Source organism: Aricia agestis, chromosome 22, assembly GCF_905147365.1.
Source record: "Aricia agestis chromosome 22, ilAriAges1.1, whole genome shotgun sequence".
Lineage (NCBI taxonomy): Eukaryota > Metazoa > Arthropoda > Insecta > Lepidoptera > Lycaenidae > Aricia > Aricia agestis.
This window is the reverse complement of record NC_056427.1, coordinates 4,499,631-4,522,246: the sequence shown is the minus strand read 5'-3', so window position 1 is coordinate 4,522,246 and position 22,616 is coordinate 4,499,631. Positions and strand designations below refer to the sequence as shown.

The 22,616-nt window shown below is 37.0% G+C and overlaps 1 protein-coding gene across 3 annotated transcripts in view; it reads right to left on the bottom strand.

The window, feature by feature from the left end:
• Positions 1-4,867: 4,867 nt before the first annotated feature.
• LOC121738099 (E3 ubiquitin-protein ligase CBL) overlaps positions 4,868-22,616 on the bottom strand; it is an 85,498-nt gene continuing 67,749 nt past the window's right edge. The window contains exons 2-14 of one of the 3 annotated variants that reach the window (XM_042129940.1): positions 21,433-21,579; positions 20,558-20,701; positions 19,678-19,803; positions 18,583-18,698; positions 18,243-18,349; positions 16,366-16,472; positions 15,993-16,075; positions 15,281-15,369; positions 8,003-8,237; positions 7,183-7,298; positions 6,231-6,629; positions 5,786-6,197; positions 4,868-5,400 (exon numbers count right to left, since the gene is read on the bottom strand). In XM_042129940.1, the coding sequence (XP_041985874.1) occupies positions 5,183-5,400; positions 5,786-6,197; positions 6,231-6,629; positions 7,183-7,298; positions 8,003-8,237; positions 15,281-15,369; positions 15,993-16,075; positions 16,366-16,472; positions 18,243-18,349; positions 18,583-18,698; positions 19,678-19,803; positions 20,558-20,701; positions 21,433-21,579 (2,299 nt within the window). In that variant the 3' untranslated portion in view covers positions 4,868-5,182. Of the gene's footprint in view, positions 5,401-5,785; positions 6,630-7,182; positions 7,299-8,002; positions 8,238-12,985; positions 13,062-15,280; positions 15,370-15,992; positions 16,076-16,365; positions 16,473-18,242; positions 18,350-18,582; positions 18,699-19,677; positions 19,804-20,557; positions 20,702-21,432; positions 21,580-22,616 lie in introns of those variants that run through there. The other 2 variants (XM_042129939.1, XM_042129942.1) reach the window with 2 other exon arrangements.

Genomic DNA, 22,616 nt, shown 5'->3' with positions numbered 1-22,616 from the left:
CGTGGGGGTGCTGCTGGTAAAGGAGAACTGTCAAAAGTGGTGTTTTTGTATGATGACAGCGTTAGTTCCTTTTTCGCCACGTGCATTTAAAACCTTGTCGAGCTCTATGGTTATGGTTAAATATGGCGTCTTGATGGCGTCCATTTTTAACTTTAACCAAAGATTTAACATTTTGCATTGTAGTTAAAGTTACTTATAGTTAAAGTTACAGTTATACTTAAAGTTAGTTGGTGCAACCCAACCTTAGTTTTGTTACACGCCGTATGATGGCTTTTTATCCCGGAAAAATGTACGGTTCCTACGCGATAAACAAATTTTGGCGCAACGGATTTGCGGGCCTCGTCTAATAACTACAATAAAACACAATATACATCTGCAAATTTACTTTTAATTTTGTTGTAAGGTACACGATTTACAAAAATGATCGCCATGAAAGAAAATATGTGGTGCGCTTATAAAATACATGGCAAAATATTATATCGGTTATATACACATGTAATAATAGTGTATAACATGCCTTGCAACGACTTTGCCATTTCCGACAGTGGTGGCACAGTTGACAATGTCAATCAATGTCATCAGTAACATCCTTGACATCATCAAATGTTTGAAACGGTTTATCAAGGATGGTTTGACCAAAATCAGAACCAACACCGCCATATTGTAAAATATCACTTAAAAGGATGTTTCATATTCAGAGAGAGAGAGGTTTCTCTCCTGTTAATGTCATGCAAAAATCATTTGCCAGTAGGGCTTGTCTAACTTAAAATAACGCGCCCATCCCTCATACGAGGGATGGGAAGGATGGCGAGGGATTTTGTATGTGAATACTCACAGTACAAAATTTTTCATTTATATCAACTAGTGAAGTGGTGGGGCGCGTCATTTCAAATTAGACAAGCGCTAGCCGAAATTAAAATATGACAATGTCATCCACGCGCCAAAACATAATTTTCATCTATTCAAAAATTAACAACATCAATTTAATACAACTGATTTGACAACGTCAACACTCAACAATAATGTTTGCGTTATCAGTTTTTTTGACAATGTCACTACTGGCCGACATGTCAAAGCCATTGTGAGACAGCAAAGTCTAACCAAGCGTCTAGAATGCTGCATACATTTGACTAGGTCATGGATATGTTTCACTCCTACTTTAAAACTACAAACTACATATTTCATTTACAATATTATAATAGTAACAATCTAAAAACGAAAGTGACTACGATTTCCAAAGATGGCGACTGCATTTGCTAACATAGCACCTCCCGGCATTTTATATTTTGTGCATACTTTTCCAAGAATAATCAGTTTCTGTTGAGAAACTTGGAAAACATTTTATAATTTAATATTAAGTTGAATGTTCATTTTATATTATAAGATGCTTTCCAAGTTTTTTTATTGTACTATGTGTTAACTGTTGCTTTTTAATTTAATTATGATTTTTCTTGTAGTAAAAAAATAATGTTTATTTTGTCATTTGTCGCCATCTTGAATTACAAACATAATTCGATTTAAAAAACTCTTGTTAATTCATTCATACATTTCGAAATGGATCATTGTTACACACTTAATTTTCCATTATTTCGGCTTATCAATTAATAATAACAATATTATTGTCATAGAAAATTAAAGAGTTTTATAATTGTACTTTTATGCTCAACTAATTTGACATTGTCATTTTTTTATATCATACGATAGACGTATTACAATTTTTGGAAAATTTTACGTCAAAGTGTGCAACGACTTTTAATTATTAAAAAGTAGTTGAAAACTATAGCTTTTCTCATAATATCAAATTCATATTCAGTGGAAATGACAATCCATATTTAAAAGTAGGCAAATTCATGTTACGACAACGTCAAAACATGACACGATCCATGACATGATCCTAGATTGTAAATCGCGAAAAATATAAAATCATCACAATATTAGCTGTTTTATAAAAATACTTAAAGCGAATGTCACAGTATGTCGTGACTCGTGATAGGTGAAAGAATTGTCAATTTTTTATCATTTTATGACATTTATGACCAAAACATGTCATATTTTGACAGGCATTTCTACTCTTGTTAACTCCATGGAAACCGTGAAAGCTGTATAGTACTTACAAAATTACAAATAAATCATTAGAAATTATTAAGACTAGTCGTACTTTAACCTAAATTTCAGTCATTTCGTTCAATACACATTCATTTAGAGAAAAATGTAACAATTCGAAAAATTGCACTTATAGAAAAAACCTAATTATTAACAAATTTAGAAAAATATTTGGACTACATAGTTCAGTCGGCTAAGACAGGACGAAAATTTGGGCTGGCAAGTATTTTTTAAATTATTTTATTGCTTATGTAGTCATTAAATGTTGACTTTGACATGAAAATGGACTTCATGTCAAAATCTTCAAAAATGTCTTTCAAATGCCATTTATCACCATCACTTTATTTATAAAATGCACAACATTAGCTTTGTCCACACTGTGCCTTTTTCTGTTCGTCAAGGGCATGCGTTATAGCGCAGTCAACAGCGAAAGTGAGGCATGCCTATGCATGCCCTCTGACCGTATCCAAAAAACAAAAATGACAATGTCGGCGTTGCGTTCGTTGACGCATTCAATTATTGAATGCGCCAAAACGAAAGTTGAATGAAAGAAGATGACGAAAATTGAAGACGAAAGCGCATAGTGTGGACATAGGTAATAATAACTTTAACTATGGACTATGACTAACTTTGTGTAAAATATGACTTTCAATTGACAGTGAAGTCATTTTACTGAAAAAAAATAGAAGCAAAAAAGAATTAAAGGACTTGCGCACTTGAGCCACGTGCAACCTATGTATAATTCTAAATCGTTTCTATTTAGTATAGCCTAGGCAAATCTAACCTTCTTAGCCGGCTAAACTAGTCTATTCGCATTAAGACAGCAGTGAATCACAAATGTAAATTGTCCGATAGTTGCTGTTTTACTAATTGAAATGAGGTTTGCTCACTCACTTGTATCTAAACGCGAGTAGATTATAGTCCCCCCCCCTCTTATATAAAAAACAACGGCATATACAGACGCTATAGTTATTAGTAATTATAATCAATTTTCATACCTTTTTTCTCTGGCAATTTACTTCTGTAATGTCAGATAAGAACCAAATGTTGTAGACTATATCCTCTGTATAAGTGTCAACCTTTTTTTTATCAAGGGGGTTAAATATGAAGATTAGTTTATAAAAGTGTTTAAGCTCGTAAAACGAAGAAACAATATTTACAATTAACAATATCATAAGTAGAATTACTCTAATAATATTGCGGGTGTTCGTAAGTTGAAGTGTCAAAGTTCTTTTTTTTTTTCAATATTTTTTATATTACATAAATATGAAAAAATATATTTATCAATGAAAGATAGTGTTACGAAAATATAAGTTTTATATATTTACAAAAGCTTATTTTTTAAATACTGATAAAAACAATGGAAAGTATTAAAATTATGCAAATAAATACAAGTGCCAAGCTCTAACACTATAATACTAAGAACGACGCTTTCGGCATCAAATAAGCAATTTACTAGTACATAATAATTATTATTATGTTGCTTGTGAAATATACAATTACCTAATAACAATATAACTAAGTGGCACCGTTTTTTTTTAGATCATAATAATGGATATTTATACACCAAATTGTGAAATAGATTTTATGTTTAATGCATGATTGAGTAAAACTTTTAATGCCGAAGAGAGCAATTTTAATGCTTATTTTAATTTATTCTTATGTTTAAGTGTAAGTACTCACATACGGTTTTGCTCGATCGAGCAATCACGTAGAATAAACACCACGGCTCGGGCTTTCGTACACACATTAAGCATTGCTCGATACTTTTACTCCAGTTCGAAGGAAATTAGCTACGAATAATAAAAACTAAGGAAGAGACTGTGTCAAAAAATTTGTCAAGCCGGCTCGATTCGAACCTTCAAACTGACTCGACGCGAGCCTTCGAGCTGTGAGTTTTGCGGTCCACACGGTGGTTTTTGCTCGATTTCGAGTAAAACTATCGAGAAAAGCCGTATGTGAGTACTTAGCATTATATACGTAGACTTGACGAGACGACTTGACTTGACGACAATGAGTTTCTAAAATACTAGAGTAGCAATGTCTTACAAAAGATTCTCAGAAATGCGTAACCACTTTTTTGTTCAAAAGACAATGTCAAGTCATATATTCGTTATGTCATTATGTATGTGAGATATCCCTGCAGGCATCTTCGAAGTGGCAACGCGTTGCTACCGTAAACTTCCAATCTAGTTACGTTAGTAACATAGAATATCATTGCTTGACGATATATAAAATTATTTCACACAATTCAGTGTACAAAGCCAATTTCATTTTAAAAAATTAACATAAAAATTAAAAACAACTAGTAATTTTAAATTAAAATGTGGAAACCTTAACATATTAGAAGCGTTTTTATCCTCAGAATTTGAGGTCTGCTAAATAGGCTATTTCGCCTAGATTTAACCCTAAGTAACTGGTTACATTTTATTCTTATTATAATTATCATTTATCACTGACATTTCAAATACCCAAAAGTGAAAATGTTTCAAAATGACATTGATTTACATATGACAGAATCTTTCTCATGAAAGCATTAAACAAGATATCATTAATACTCCTTAATAACATACGATCATAATATTATACAAGATGTTAGTGTAAACACCGTTATCCTTGAAACCATCAAATGAGCCCGTCAAAATGAACAAGTTTTTTCTATGAGAACAATGCTGGGAACTCAAAAAAATCCGTCATCATATCAATACAAATTGCCGATCCGGGCTTAAGTATGGGTATGAAGACGGCATTTTTTTGAGTTCCCAGCATTGTTCTCAAGAATAACGGTGTTTACACTAACACACTGTAGTGTTTAGTCGAATTGCAATTTCCTATTATCGTTGGCGAAGTTAGATGCAAAAAATGTAAATTCCATATACTTAAGTAATTTTAATGTTTGTGACATCTGAATACGCTGTCAAAACTATTTCAATTTGACTAAGCACTCATTTGTTTTGGCATTTGAAACATCAGATCACACGAACGTTTTTTTTTTTTAGAATTTCACAGGGTTACTTTATTTTGTCGCGTTCGTGTTTTTTTTTAGCTAGTTCCCAATTTTTTTGGATACTAGCTTTTATTAACATTTATGTTGAACTTTCGATCCGAATTCGTGGAGAATGTCGCACGCCATTTCAAGATCGTTCCTAGTTATACCTAGAGCCCTGACAACTATGTCTTTTGGGTACCCCTCACCCACCAATCTTGCAATATAGTCCAAATTGATGTTTTCGTATGAAACATTGTGTCCGTACTTACGTCCGTGTTTGTCGTGTGTAAGCGGGTTTATTTTTTTAGCTGAAACAAATAGAAATTCTGTAAATATTTATCATTCGTCGAAATAAAATCTAATAGCTATGGCCACACTATGCAATTTCATCTTCAATTATTTTCGCCATCATCTTTTTATTCAACTTTCGTTTGGCATATTCAATTGAATGCGTCAAAATCCACCCGCGTTGGTAAGAAAAGTGTCATAGGGGGGTATTACATTATCATTTATATTGGATCATTTCTATGATCATATATAGGATCCAATATATATGATCATTTGATCATATCTGCATATTACATTATCATATTTCATTGATCCTATTTTACGTCATATGTGGTTTCAATAGCCAATCAAATTTATCATTTTTTTTTCAATCTTGTTCTTAGAAGCATAAAATAATATACTCACGCGCTATAGGAATTTCCGCTTTCTCCAACCCAACATTTTCGTACGGCGGATCTTTCACATCTTCTGATGGAAATTTAGGCATAGTAGTTGATTTAGGAGGCTGATCTATACTCCCACTGGTAGTAGATGGTAGACTTCTCTGCCTTGGTGGTGCCTTATTATCCTCCTTTATCCTTGTATCTCGATCGAAAGATGATCTATCCTGTATCCTTTCCGGTCTTTCGGGGGGATGTCTGAATTCAATATGCCTATCGTTTCTGTCGTGCCTATTCTCCGAAGCGGATCTTTCGTTTCGTTCCTCTGTTCTTTCGTGTCTTTGATTTTCATTTATCCTATCATTATTTTCATGCCTATCCGTTCTCTCTGGTCTTTCTATATTTGTTCTTTCTACTCTTTCGAGTCTGTCTACTCTATCGGGTCTTTCAACATTCGTTCTTTCTACTCTTTCTGGTCTTTCAATGTTTGTTTTTTCTACTCTGTCTGGTCTTTCAATGTTTGTTTTTTCTACTCTTTCTGGCCTTTCAATATTTGTTCTATCTACCCTTTCCGGTCTTTCGACTCTTTCAAGTCTATCGACCCTTTCCGGTCTTTCAATTCTTTCTCTTTCGACTCTGTCAGGTCTATCGATCCTCTCCGGCCTTTCAACTCTATCGTGTCTCTCGACTCTTTCTGTGCGTTCAGGTCTTTCAATTCTTTCTGGTTTTTCCAGCCTATCTATTTTTTCTGGTTTTGTTTCTGATCTTTCCGCTTGTCTTTCTGGTGGTGGTGCTGGTAAAGGTCTACTGTTGGATTGAGGTGTGCAAGCTCTTCTTGGCTTCTCAAATGCTCTCGGATCAGGTGGTATCTGAAAGAAGGGAAGAAATAGAATTTGGAAAAATGAAAATTTTTGGTGGATTAGTATGTACAAATTGTAACCCTAGACGAAAACATGGGGTTACAACTACGAATAATAAGTAGGGTTACAACCATAAAATTAATATACCTAGCACACTGGCGATCAGCGAGCAATTTGAAAGCGACGCGACTGCGCAGCGCACACGCCGCGATGCCGCCGCGATTGCGCGGCGTGCACGCAGCTTGCCTTCGGCGTTTTGGACACTCAGCAGCAAAATGGATTCTGACGTCACTCCCTAGACGAGTCTATTATACATATATAATAATAATCTGACGAGTGTACAAAATGGCGTCCACGCCACGCCGCGACGACGCTGCGCTGTCGCGACGTGTGCGCTGCGCAGTCGCGTCGCTTCCAAATCGCTCGCTAATCGCCAGTGTGATAAGGCACTCGACGTTTTCGATGACAGTTGCTAGTTTGTTCTTGTCATACAATCAAGTGATTTCTAACCTGCATTATAGTAACTATACAAACCAACACGTAAAGTAGTTAAAGTACTTACGATCTCATGTCTGGTGTCGATGAGACCGGTGATGGTTTCCGTGGATCCTGTGATGATGGACGTGAGCCGGTGCCTCGAGTCTGGCTCCGGTTCTAAGGATGAACGACGTCTGGGTTCTGTGAACGGGTATAAGAAAATGAATATATTTATATTGTCTCTACACAACACAACAAAAAGATATAGAATACTACATGACACCCGCAACTACATTGCACCAAAATTCGTTCATCGCGCGGGAACCGTACATTTTCCTGGGATGAAAAGTATCATAATGTCCTTTCCCGGGACTCAAAGTATCTCAAATCTGTCTGTCTGTCACCTCATGAAGAGGTGACAGACAGACAAATAGACACACTTTCGCATTAAAAATATTAGTTTTTTTTTTATGAAATAAGGGGGCAAACGAGCAAACGGGTCACCTGATGGAAAGCAACTTCCGTCGCCCATGGACACTCGCAGCATCAGAAGAGCTGCAGGTGCGTTGCCGGCCTTTTAGGAGGGAATAGGATAATAGGGGAGGGTAGGGAAGAGAATAGGGTAGGGGATTGGGCCTCCAGTAAACTCACTCACTCGGCGAAACAGCACAAGCGCTGTTTCACGCCGCTGTTCTGTGAGAACGTGGTATTTCTTCGGTCGAGCCGGCCCATTCGTGCCGAAGCATGGCTCTCCCACGTATACAGTGTTAGTGTAAACACCGTTACCCTTGAAAGGCTTGAAACCATCAAATGAGCCCGTCAAAAATTATACTGGTGCGGTCCAATATATCTGTATTATAATGAGAGTAAGAAAACTAAAAATATATAAATACAAAAATACATACCCATAGAACTAGCCACAGCTATGTCCTGCACGCTCGAGGCGGCTACAATCGTTTCGGCAGGCGACAGACTTTTTCTTGGTGGCAGCGGTGGGGCGCGTAGCTCGCCGTACGTGTTCTCAGTGGGAGGGGCTTTGCGGGCGGCACGTGGGGAGTGTCGCGGCGACGCCCCCGCGGACCTAACGCCGGGGCGTAACGCGTCGATGGTTGAGGTAGCCGCGTTAAACTCCGCCCAGTCCTGATGTGGGGATAAAAATTATACTTTAAGGCACTGGTCCCCAACCAGTGATCAGCAGGAGAAAAAATATGGTCCACGAATGATTTAAATTTAGTCCTAGCATAGCCGCCCCCCCTGAAGAAAATGGAAACTTAATAAAATCACAGTTATAATATTATAATACCAAAGTTTTCTTTTTATATAATTTCCTATTGAGTTTTTATTCCATTTATAGTTGTCCCCGACCAAATAGAACGTTGGGAACCTCTGCTCGGGATTACTTTATTTGCCACAAAATGGTAAGTACATGCAATTTTGCAAATGAAAAAAAATGTACAACACACAGGCACAAAGAAAGCACGGATTCATGAAACATGCAAAATAAAACACTAAAAGCATTCGTTAAAACCGTATATTAACATTCTTAAATTACTGACAAAAATAGCATATAAATTATTTTACATTCTTACTTGGAATGAAATAAGTACTCATTTATTATCCTACAGTATCTATCTACAAAGTCTCAATCAAGTTTAATGCTTACTTAAGAAGCTACTTAGTAGACTTTAAATACGCATTATCTACAAACTTCTTAAAACATGAGCATTAAAATATTATCGGTCTTACCACAAAAAACTAAACATCTGTTGAACAGTTGTTTTGAAGCCATTTTGTACTGAATTTTTCTCTAATCAACTGTTCAACAGGTGTTTAAATCTTTTGTAGTAAGACCATAATAGGTCTCTAACGTCGCACTCAGAAGCATTTAATGATTACTTTCTTCTTCTTCTTTTAAAAATGGCCGCCTCGGTGAGTTGCCAAAAGCAGTCATTTAATGAAGACTTTGACATAAAATGTATGAGCATCTTGTCAGAAACTTCACTAAGAAGTTTCTGACAAGTTTCTGTAGGCCCAATTCGACCAAACTTGAAGTTACACGAGTATAACTATCATGAGAATAATTTTACTCCTTTAATTTACTCTAGGATATTATCGTTTGCATTTTACCAAGTTACTCAAAGAATATGAAATAAAATGTCAATTATAGTTCACAATGACACCGACCGTGACAGTTGAACCCTGTTGTGCAACTATTCTCAGTTTAATATTTACTCCACCAAAATAGCCCGTGTAAATATTATTTACTCCCGTGTAATTACCTTATTCTTGGATTATAATAATAATAATAAATCTTTATTTCAACCCAACAGGTCATATTTTTAAATTACAATTAAATTTAACTAAGTATTATATTTTCAAATTAAAATACTTAATAATATTACGATTGAATTAAATATAGAATTATCAAAAGTAGACTTTGAGCATAAGAACCACCGCTCAACGATTCACATGCGCAAGGTAGTGACTTTACGCATATGAATCATCGAACAATGATTCATATACTCAAAGTCAAACCTATTTGCTAACACTTTTAGAATGGTGTTGTCGCTGCCCCTCACCCTGCGCGCCAGAGATGTGCACCGCTTCCGCATGGTCGTATAAAAACAATCCACGCGGGCGTCGGCAAACATCCCCGACGCGCTGCAGTACCGCGGCAGCGCCAGCAGCACTCTAAAAGCGTTATTATACTGTATGCGAAGAGCGTTGTATTAGCAGCTTACTCTTAGATTAGGAGACAGTTATACTTGAGTAAAATTTTACTCCAGTTTGGTCGAATCCCCCCTAAAAGGCTTTTGAGTAAGGATTAAATGTTTTTGAGTGCTTTATTAAGTCACTATAGTCGCTAGTATTCTATTTGAGACTTCAATTCTTGCATTGCAAGTACAGACGAAATTTTCACTCAAAATATTCGTAAAAAAATAAAAATAATCGAAAAGTGCTATTAATTTCTTTCATATTTAAAAAGGGTCATTTTCATTTTTATTTTTTCTTGGCTCTTTCGGGCGAATACTCAAACATTTTCTAAATTAATCAGCTCTTACCGCTTACCAATCAAATATTTCGACAGTATGAATTATAAGGAGCCCCTAACTATAAGCAGAGTTTGAGAATTCAACCGCAGGGCTAACTTTTAAAACTAATAAATTTGTGATAACTACATGATTCAAAATCGTCTTAAATAACTGTATATAAGTAAATTAAAATTTGTAAATTAAAAAATAATTAAACTAGATTAATTATTGTAATAAATATTGCATTGAACTAAATAAATCGAGACAAAAAAAAAAACTAATTTCATTACAAAATACTGTTACAAAAATAAAATCGTCAAGATAAAGATTTTAACTTCATTTTAAATGCATAAAATTTACAACACAAAGTGTGAACAACAAAAGTGGAAAAGCATCTTTCTAGAAGCGTCAAATTTTAACCTTTTCTGAAATAAAACTTCTTTTATTTCAATTTTTTCATTTTGTATTCTATTTTATTTCATTTTGTAGTTTAAAATGTTAAAAATTTTTGGCTACTTAGCTTTAGGAATGAAAATATACCCCGAAGATTATATGTCATGAAATGAGCACATTACTGTCATATGTCTCTTTCTTTCATGTAGTTTATATTAGAGACAGACATACTTTCTGCTTGTCTCTTTCTAACGACAATGATTATAAATCAATATCACTGGTATCGGATCTCATTTTATTTCTATTCTCATGCATATATACCGACATCTTTTAGCTGCCATATATATAAAATAAAGTATATAAAACGATATTTGTGTAAAAAATATGAAATAAAAAAAAACAGGCAAAAAAACACATGAATATGATAGAAAACATGCTAAGCCACTTTTGTTCCTCATAACATATTTAGTGGGACCAAGCACACTTCATCGCAATACAAAATGAGTGTGACACATGCATGACAAGTGTATTCAGTCCCTATATGAATGTCAGTAAAATTATAAATGCCGTTAGATTGTAATGTTACTAGTGAGATTATAAAATATCGAAGGATTTTAACTTAACTTGCGCGCTAATTGGTTAAACAAAAAATGACTGAGCTACCATAATTATCTGATTTTAAATGACACATCTATATTTTACATTATTTTCAGAAATATTAAATGTAAAGCTTTTCAAATTCCTTTTAAAGTTTACCAACAACTTTCTAGATCTAATTTTGAAACCGAGTGAAAAACTGCATGACTAATGAATAAACAATTATGTCAGCTTTTTGCATATTATTCAGTTTAAACATTCAGCGAATCATTTTACGCAAAGGTCGGAGAGCACATCCAGTAAAAAATTTGACCAAAATCCGAAATGTTGCACACGTCATTTTATTTTTATTTTATTTATTTATTATAGTCATATCAGAATATTGACAGAAACGTTGTCAAACGTCGAACAAAACTTTTTATTTACTGTCTGTGCTGGTGCCTGCCTCTAGCGTGAAAATATTGCAGTATTTGCAGTAAGATAAATGTTATTTACCGATATTTTATAATCTCGCTAGTTATATTACAATCTAACGATACATATAATTTTACGGTGCCTTGTACAGTCTTTATACTACAGTAACAAAAACATCGCAAACAAAAAGCTAAGCATAACAACGTCACATTCTATAATTGACTGTACTTTATATGCACGTGGCATATTACAAATATATAAAAACAATCGACTAATAAGTCTTAGTTATACTGTGCAATGGTTTTACAAGGCGCAAAATACAATAAACAAAAAAAAAGTTACATGCCTAAGCCCGGGCGCGCACTAGCGGCCATCGAGACAGATACTTTAGTATGAAACCGCCATAGACGACGCGCACCTGGCCGCAACGCGACCTGCGGCCACACCATACTTTCGAGCTTTCGATGGCCGCTAGTGCGCGTCCGGGCTTAATAAGCGCCATCTATGGGAGTTTTTAGGTTTTCCTTTCACAAACATAGATGGCGTTGCTAGAAATATATATTTTTGTGTATAAAATATTATACTCTACGAATAATAAAAACATTGTACTAGAATATAAAAAGAAGACTAGAGACTAGACTCGTAAATAAAAAGTCCAATGAAATTAGTGGGCCCATTTCAATAGTTGTCACTATGACAATTCATTTACATAAAAGGCGCGTAAGTTTATAATATTATCTAAAGTTTTGTTATCGAAATGGTAGAAAAATGGCCCAGCTTTTCTCATTCACTTGCGTCTTTACGCGGCCATGCGAAAAAGAGATACTTAGCAATGAATTTATACGCGAGGGAAAGAGACAAATAAATTATGCTACCGTAATTTCTGTCTGTTCGATTTTGGGTGAAGCTAAACGAGCGTAATTTTTTTAGGTCGTCAGTCGCAGAATTTCAGTAAGCAGAAATTCTGCTGCATTCCTTTTTATACGAAATCCTTACTTCATTCACGTGAGCGTAATATTCATGGTTAGTATGTAAAATAATTTACACGGCCGAAATTCTGCGACTCACGACTCACAAAATTGCGCTCGTTTGGCTTGACCCTTGAACATAAAGTATCAAACATCACCATGCGCTAGTAAAACCATCGCACAGACACAAGCTAACCATAAAGTTAATATACCTAGCGGAATAGAGAAACAAAGGCCTGAGCAAGCGAGATGTCACTATCAGTAACACTGCGTGGTAAAATGAGACGTGTGATACATGACAGCAGCACTCTTTTTCTGACGTCCAGTCGGCACGTGTCGCACGTTGACAATTTCATCTCATATAAATCATGTTCAATCATGCTTGTGTAAATGTATACGTACACATCTTTTTACACACAGACGTAAACCAATTTCGGTTTCGTTTGACAGCTCGAGATTGTTGCTCTATTCCGCTAGGTATATTAACTTTATGATGCTAACACAGTCACACACACATGGCCGCTCGTGCACTACGCATGCGGGGGGACTCGCTTGCGTCTCTGCAACACAAACACAAAGTTTAGGCACCGTGCGGTCATCGTCATCAGCCCAATTCTCACCAAAGTATTTCGTACCTACATTGACTCAAAAACTTTATATTTTTTTATTCATAGTTCGTATTGTCTCATCGAAAAGTTTGATTTATAAGCAGATACAGGACTTACGTAATTTAGTCGCGTTATGTCAAACTCAACCGACACTTTACAATTAACATTGAATTGGTACATTGACTTTTAATTAAAACTCAAACTATTTCTCTATAAGAATTTGGTATTGTAACATCAGAGAGATTGATCCTTAGGTAGATGATGGATTGACGTTATTTGGTCGCGTTTTATCAATTCTATGTAAGTTGTGATCGGTCGGATGGGTTTGATGTAACGCGACCACATTTCTTAGGTCCGCCATTTGCCTAGGAATCAACTTCTCTGATAGTACATTGCTTGTTTTCTTTTTGCTTAAAAACTAGAATAGATATTCCACTCCTATTTTAAGTTTTACTAGATTTTACAACACGGTTTATGAAATCTAGCATAAAAATTAAAAAAAGTGAGATTTGGACAATATTATGTTGATGACTAGTGGGCTGATGATGACACTTAAATAACAAAACATTCAAATAAATGAAATGAAACAGACAAATGATAAGCAACACAGAAATCCCAAAAATCATGCCAAAACATGCGCCGCCTATAAAAAAAAAACTATTATTTTATTCATCTAAACCACTTATTAATTTATATTAGAATAGGTTAAACTGCTGAACTGATTTTGATGAAATTAAGCTTAGGTTTGGCCTAAGCTTCAAGCATATTATACCGGGTACAGAAAAGTTTAAATGAGGGCCTAAAATTATCAAAAATCGCGTTACGTAATACTTGAACGCTCCTTTAGATAGCATCACAGATAAATTAAACTGCCGCATTCAAAGAGATTTAATGATAACTTAACTTTAATCAGATAAAGATTTCGACAGAAAATCTATGGAGTTTAAATATCAAAATATTTCTTAAAATTTTATGATTAATTTTCCTTGACTGCGGCTAGCGCGCTATTGTTCTAAGGGCCCTCATAAAATACGCCGCGGCCGATCGTTTCGGTCGGACTGATCGCAGGCCGATCAGGGGGCCTAGACAAGCGGCAAGCGATTATCGTAAACGCCAACGGCAATGCCACAAAATGTATGGGATTTGACATTAGTATTCGCTAGCGAAGCGATAACTTATGTCAAATCGCATACATTTTGTTAGAGTTTATTACGATAATCGCTTGCCACTTGTTTACTAGGTAAGGGCTGCCCGGAATCGTTTTGCACCAGGCCGTTTGTCCACCGAGACCGTCACCGGGACGTCATAAAAAAAAATTCAAATAAAGTTCTACTTTATGCGCTAGGCTATAGGTTTCATTTTCTATCGACATTGGTCTAGCGACCCATGCTGCTGCTTTGTAGTGGCGTAAAGCAAAATGAAACCTATAGCCTAGGTCATAAAGTGGCATTTTATTTGAATTTTTTTTGATGACGTCCCGGTGACGGAGCGGCGGTGATCAGATCGACAGACCTACCAACCGATCGAGAGGTTTTCCTGTATATAAAAACTTTAAATATCGACGCGCCCCGAAGCAATAACCCAGTTATATCAAAACTTTTTGCATAACAACATTTTTTTAGTCAATCATTATAATGCCATGTTAAATACAATACATCAAAATATGATAATTTTATTTTGAGTTTTGCGATTACTGGGTTGAACTATGTTTCTTTTTCAATTTTGCACGCTATTGTCATAGCAAAACATGCCGCACTGTAACAACCCATGTAACCATGTTTTTGAGCAAATAAATATTATGATTATAATTATGATTATGGGTTATTGCTTAGGGGCGTCGATATCTTTACAGACCATAAAGTTAATATACCTAGCGGAATAGAGAAACAAAGGCTTGAGCAAGAGAGATGCCACTATCAGTAACACTGCGTGGTAAAAAGAGACGTGTGAGACATGACAGCAGAACTCCTTTTTTGACGTCCAGTCGGCACGGGCCGCACGTTGACAATTTAATCTCATAGAATTAATGTTCAGTCATGCTTGTGTAAGTGTATACGTACACATATTTTTACAAACAGACGTAAACCAATTTCGGTTTCGTTTGACAGCTCGAGATTGTTGCTCTATTCCGCTAGGTATATTAACTTCATGTTACAGACATGACAACCTACCTCTGAATCATCAATGTCGTCCGTCAGTCCGTTGAATGTTGTGTTCCTCGTCGACCAGCCGTTCGCGTTGTTTATAGACATTTCTGTACCTGAAATTATATGAATTGGGGTATTTAGAAATAATATTAGTCTATTTGTGATAAGTTTACAGTGAATGATCACTATAGTGGCCAAAGAGTCCGTTGTCACTGAAAAATTGAAAAAGAAGCTCGCTTTTTTAAGGGTTCCGTACCCAAAGAGTAAAAATGGGACCCTATTACTTATCGATGTCTGTCCGTTTGTCTCCAGGCTGTAACTCAAGAACCGCTATAGCTAGACTTCTGAAATTTTCACAGATTATGTATATCTGTTGCCGCTCAACAATTTATACTAAAAATAAAATAAATTAAATATTTAATGGGGCTCCCATATAACGAACGTGATTTTTTGCTGTATATCAATAACTGCAACACATAGGCACTTGAAATATCCACGAAATACTCAGTTTTGTTTGTAGTTTAATATTTAATAATTTATTATAAAATTTAAATAAATTAAGTAATTAAGGGGGGCTCCCATACAAAAAACACAATATTCAGCCTGTTTTTGCTCTATTGTGGTACGGAACCCTTCGTGCGCGAGTCCAACTCGCACCTGGAGATTTTTAAGACAGATTGTTAAGACAGACAAGACAAACTTTCGCATTTATAATAATATTAGTAAGTATACTCACTAGATCCATTACATCCAGAGGACCCAGACGATCCTGAGGAATTCGACGACACTGCCTTCACGGCTGTCTTCGTGTTTGTTACTCTGTAACATATTATAAACAGTTAAAATAATATGGCGGTGTGTCTATCCAAACGGGTAAACCGATTTTGATATAGCTTTAAGCTATTGTATAGTTTTTATAGCGGGCTTTGAGCGCGGCGATCGGATCAAGAAATTCCGTGACGAAAGAAAACTAACACTCCCACTCCGACCGCCAAAGCGGTGTGGCGTTGCCAGACTTCGGCACGGTGTTTGTGTGCGTGCGACTGGACGTCGTGTTTTCTTCAGCCACTCTACTCGTTAGGTGCGATCATGGCAAAGATAATACTAACTTGACTTCAGTATTATGCGGCCTCGGCGGCACGAAGGCGTCGACGACGACTTGCTCAGTCCCCTTTATCTCCGCGCGACAGAACGGACACCCCTGTCCCTCAGAGTCCTGAAAAATTACAGACAGACGGATTATTTCAATGATATGTTATATTATGTGCTATCAAAAATGTTGATTCTTAAGCTTGTCACACACAGAGCAGGTAATGTAAAGATGTATATAATAGCACTAGCTGGTGCCCCGACTTCATCCGCGTTAACATAGTATAATAACAAAGATGGATTGTTTTCTCCTTTTTGTTTTTGTGGTTCCTTATACAGAGGGTAGAAAACGGACCCTATTTAAGCAAACGTCAAACGCAAACGTCAATAAACTTTCATGTTTCTAACTCAAGAAATGACGGACTTTCATTGAAACTTTCTACCCCAATTTCACCCGCTTGGGGGTAGAATTACCAGAAACACTTAAATACGTATCCATTCATTTTTAATCAGTAGCACAAAAATAAAGTTTCATGTTTCTAACTCAAGAAATGACGGACTTTCATTAAAACTTTCAACCCTTATTTCACCCCCTTCGGAGTAAAATTTTCAAAATTCCTTTCCTTAGTGGGTGTCTACTTAATAAAACAACCCTACTCACCAAATTTCGTGACTGTAACTTTTACAGTTTTTGCTCAGCGATGATGAATCAGTCAGTCAGTCAGTCAGTTAGGACATGTAATTTTATAAGTATAGATGATACATCTCGATACATCTCAATACATCTTTCTATAGAAAAATACCACACACAGCAGCTATAATGTATATTTTTACATCTTCGTATCTTAAGATACTGAGCTATATGAAATATGCATTTATAACATATACATCTAAATACATCTCAATATATCTTAATATATTTCTGTATATTATTACGATACATCTATTCTCTTCATAGGGTGTTCAAAAATTTCTGTGATTATATTATATGTGTATGATAGACAGATACACACAGTGTTGCCACTTGCCACCTTAGCACAGCACTTCACAGCAGGTACTGCAGGCAGTCTGTTCCCCAGAGCCTATATTTTCAATCAAATATCTTCAATCCACATCGTTCTGTTTTTGGCACAATATGTAACAATGCGCGCATCAAAATTACAATCCGAATCATCTTCTGATGAACTATCTAGTGAATCTAATAGCAAGTAACTCGAAAGGCCATAGTATTCCAAAATTAAAAATAAGAACAGCATGTATAACACTTTAGCAGCTGAAGTGTGCGTCAAGCGGGGCGTTTAGCATTGAAATGTAGGGAAAGATACATTACATCACCTGTTGTGTGTGATAGATTAATATAACTAGCTGTTTGACCGACCTAGCTATCGGGGGCGATAAATCGACCTAGCTAGATCGATTTATCGCCCCCGAAACCCCCTATATATATATATATATATATATTGCTCGTTTAAAGATATAAGATGTAAAGATATACATCCCGGGATGTAATGTACATTAATATACATTACCTGCTCTGTCTGTGACGAGCTATAGGCAGATGAGGGACCCACGTCATTTGGTCGGATCATGTCAATTCAATGTTAATTGTGATTTGTCGGCTGGGTTTGACGTAACGCGACCAAACTACGTACGCCCCCCATCTGCCCAGAAATCAACTTCTCTGATAGTAAGTACTTTAGTATCATACAAATAGTAATAATGGTTAGGACAATGCAGGCTGATCACCTGATTGTCTGACAAGTAAGATGATCCATGGGTCAAGATGATCCATGGGTCTTCCCACTGGGTAATGAGAGTAAAGGAATTGAGAGTGCCCCGAGTACTGCGCACACACTTAGGCACTATAAAAACTACTCCTGCGTAACTGAATACTCACAATCTGCCAGGCAGTGAGACACGGCGTACACAGTAGATGTCCGCACGGCTCTATCCGTATGTCCTTGTCGTTTTCCGCGCAGATCTTACATAGCTGGAACGTGCTGCCTGCAATCAGATAACGAGTAATAAGTTAAACTGTAATTAGACTACGTAATGATCCATAATATTAACATCTTATGTCTCCTGTGGTTATATCAATCTTTCATTTGATACACGACAGAATCAATATTTTTATTTCACTTTGTGTTGCTTAGAGGGCGCTATAGCAATTTTAACGTGACGTCATTATTATTATATATCAAGCTATTTGCTTGACATAATCCGACCAAATTACGTACCCATCTCACAATACAGCTCGTACTGCTCCTGTGTGACCGTTATATGGTCTTCCGCCGGCGATATTATGGCGCTGCTGAGGTCGGGGTTCACGTCGCGACCGTCGGGGTACAGGTAGCTGAAAAGTATAAGGAGATAATGTTAATATACTCATCTATCTTAATATATAAAAATCTCGTGTCACAGGGTGCGTGGTTGAACACCTCTGAAACGGCTCGACCGATTTTCGTGAATCTTAGCGAGCATATCGGCTAGGGTTGAAAATCGGACATATACTTTTTATATTGATAAGTGCATTTGTTGAATAAATAATAGTAAATTATTACAACTCGAGACTGACTTGTTGATGTACTTAACTTTTATTTTCACAATATTTGCACGTCGAGATGTATCCGACAAAACATGAGCTCTATTTCAAATTGTACCATCTAATATTGTCATTACCATGTTTTTGCAAATAAACGTTATTATTATTATTATGACGACTGAGTGCGGTATAGCGATGGACGTTGCCATGGTGCCATACATATTTAGTCACTTCAATAAAATAATACGAGCGAAATACTTTATATGGCAAAACAAAGTTTGCTGGGACAGCTAGCACTTATATAATAATGTTCAAGAGTTTTTTAGAACGCACTAATTTCTGGATGGTTCGAATCGCGACACTGCCAATATGAGCACCGTTAAAGAGCAGATCACGATGAAGGACTGTATAGGCTTCTTTTTCTGCCGGAAAACGTACGGTTCCCGCTGCTGTAAGCGGCTGCGTCCGCGTAGATAAGATATTCCTAATACCTTATCCACGCGGACGCAGCCGCTTTAAAAAGCTGTAATGTCATTAATTTGACGTTTATATTATATACTTGAAATTGACTTTAAAAAAACTTCAACGTCAAAATTGTGTCCATAAGCAATGAAGTTCATGTTCATCAAAGTTACGAGAGGACTTGCCGAATTTATTTTTTATGACTGCCGGCCCCTTATAGAAGCTGCCGCTTGTAGGCCGCGGCCTATACGGCCTATTTATAAATCCGAGGTTGGGCGACAGTAAAGGTCCCTATTCAGCGACAACCATACAAACACTCAATACTCACAATCCCTCTCTATACCCGTCCAACAGCGCCTGGACTAGGCTCTTGTTCTGCGGAATGGTCTGTAGTATCTCCCCGTCTACAGTCACGTAGCCGATCGCCCACTGGCCTAGCCGGGTGCAGGATAACCTGAAATGTGAATGAAAAAAGTGTTAAACGCATGGAATCATTTATGCCATGATCACACCTACCGAGTAGAGGGGCGAGAGTGTGCCCTCGGCCCAGCACATTCATACAAAACATATCGTGTTTGTGTGCTTGCTTAGCCGTGACCACAGTCTCCCCATCTATTCGGTAGGTGTGATTCAGGCATTAATGGGGATAAGGCAATAAATGAGAAGTTCCAAGGAGTATTTGATGTTAAGTCTTAAAGGCATTGGTGCCATCTTCCTGGCGTCTTTGCTTATCAGGTTTTTTAAGTTCATGATAATCTAAAAAAATAAGTTACCAGGAATTTAATCTGCATTGGATAGTATCAAATTGTGAAAGGTACCATAAGCAATGTCTTAAAAAAGGCATTTGCCTAACCTTGGTGGTAATTTTTGCTGACAGTAATCAGAAATAGAGTAAGCAGCAGTATTGAAACCTGATCTCTGGCTTACCAGACATCAGGTTCAGGAGGAGGAGAAGTAAGGCAAATCCTCTCTTTGCAAGACAAAATTTTACATTGCTCACACCTATCAAGGACTGCTTGACACATCATATGCTTTTACAGCAGTTCCGAAATGTTTGGTGGTTTTCTAAGGGATAAGTGGTAAACATTAATTGAAGAGCCACTTTATTAGCTGGTAACGGGACAGATGGTACCAAGTGGGTACCACCTGTCTTTTCAGTAATTACACAGCAAATATTTCAAGAACAGCATCGAATCCAAAAATCTAACCTGAACACATAACTCCCGGCCTTGTGTATATACTTGTGCAGTCGAGCCTTGACTTCATCGTACGTGAGGAACGCCACGTATCCTGGATGCGTCACCGCCAGCAGCTGCCAGTTGCGGAGCAAAGTGCTCCAGGGTTGGAATAACCTGGAATTGTGAAGGAATGAGTTAGTGGAAGTGCAAATAACTAGGATAGTCTTGTGACCTTTGTTTTCGATTTCTGTATAACTTTGATATTTTAGGCCTTTGCGGGAACCTCTAATTCTATGGACGATGCTTATCTCTCAAAGGAAGCACAAATCTATCTGGCATAATATGCGGTTTAAAATTATTTTCCAAGTAAAGGCTAACTGTTCTCTAACTTTATCAGCTGCGAATTTCCAGCGCATGTTGGGATATCGCCATTTCGTCCGGATTTGAAAACATGTACGTTTTTGCTCATAACTCATGCAATGCAATTACTATCTGCGGAGATCGTTTATTGGATCAAATCTCGCATTATGAATCATGCCCCTGAACTCCTGACAATAACACGCCACAAAAACCTCTCTCAGTTCTCTCGCCTGGTGATCATAAGAAACTCAAAGTTGGAGATGCCAGTCCCTCACCTGGTGAATATGTTATGTGCGCGTGTTCTGCTGTAGCGTTTGGGAAAACACGTGCCCTAGTGATTCCTGAATCTTTCCCTCCCCAAGTTTAAAACCCCTCCAAACCCCCTGTCAGTTCCCTCACCTAGTGAACACTCGAATCAAACCCATTGTAAATCAGGCATCTAAACTCCTTATGATGCCTGCATCTTTTTCTCACCAAGTTTAGCCAACTTTATACGGCAAAACTCCTCCTCCAGAATTCTTCAAAACCCCTTCCAATTCCCTCACCTGGTGAACACATCGAACTCGAAGTTGGAGATGAAGTCGTTGCACGTGAGGTCGATGGTCGTCTTCAGCGCCATCGTCTCCAGCCCCGACGATATCGGGTGGACGTTGTTCAGCTCCTCGCGAAAGTGTTTCCACGGGACCAGGGTGCTGGAAACAAGAGAAAAGTGGTGTGAGAATGTGGATTTGTTGGACAAAAAATGAAGATGGGAATACGTTTAGCCACGTCGCAGATAATAAGTAATTCATCACGCAAGATTCGTTCTTGGAGATTGGAGACAGGTAACACTAGGCCAAAGAATTACTCCCTCTTAAGCGAACGACCAGAGGGGTTAGTGCGAGTTTTATACGATCATACGCATCGAGCACGTTAACGCGAATTTATATGGAATCAAAGCAGCGCCATTTACTGGTTAACGTGGATACTGCTTTGATCCCATATAATTTCGCGTAAACGTGCTCGATACGTCGGATCGAATAAAACTCGCACTAACCCCTCGGTATACATACCGTAATTTGTTTCATTACCTACTTACTACATGTAGTAAGTAGGTAATGAAACAAATCTACTTTAGTTACTTAAAAACGTTTAAGGTTATTTTTTAAACTTACTTTATATGGTTTCTTCAAAACATTTTTTTAATACCTTCCTTATCTTTTTGTTACTAAAATACTATAGTTTATGGATTTGACCTGTTTAAATTACTGTTCTACTAGCGTCCCGCCCCGACGTCGCACGGGTATAAAATATATAGCCACTGAAAAAAATGATTAAAATCGATGGCCTATGATCCTTCACGTGGTCTACTTCTTATCGGAGCCAAATAGCATAAAAATTGCTCCAGTAGTTCGCGAGATAAGCCCTTTCAAATAATTTCCTCGGTTTTTCCACATTTTCCTCTATTTCTTCGCTCCTATCAGTCTTAGCGTGATAAAATATAGCCTATAGCCTTCCTCGATAAATGGGCTATCTAACACTGAAATAATTTTTCAAATCGGACCAGTAGTTTCTGAGATTAACGCGTTCAAATTAGGGCGTTTGTGCACTACACGGAATTTTACCGTCCGGCGTTTATAACTTTCACGTTTGCCAAATAAATAAGGTAGGAAATCGAGATGCCGCGCCGCGCCGGATGGTAAAATTCCGTGTAGTGCACAAACGCCATTAGCCCTTTCAAATAATTTTC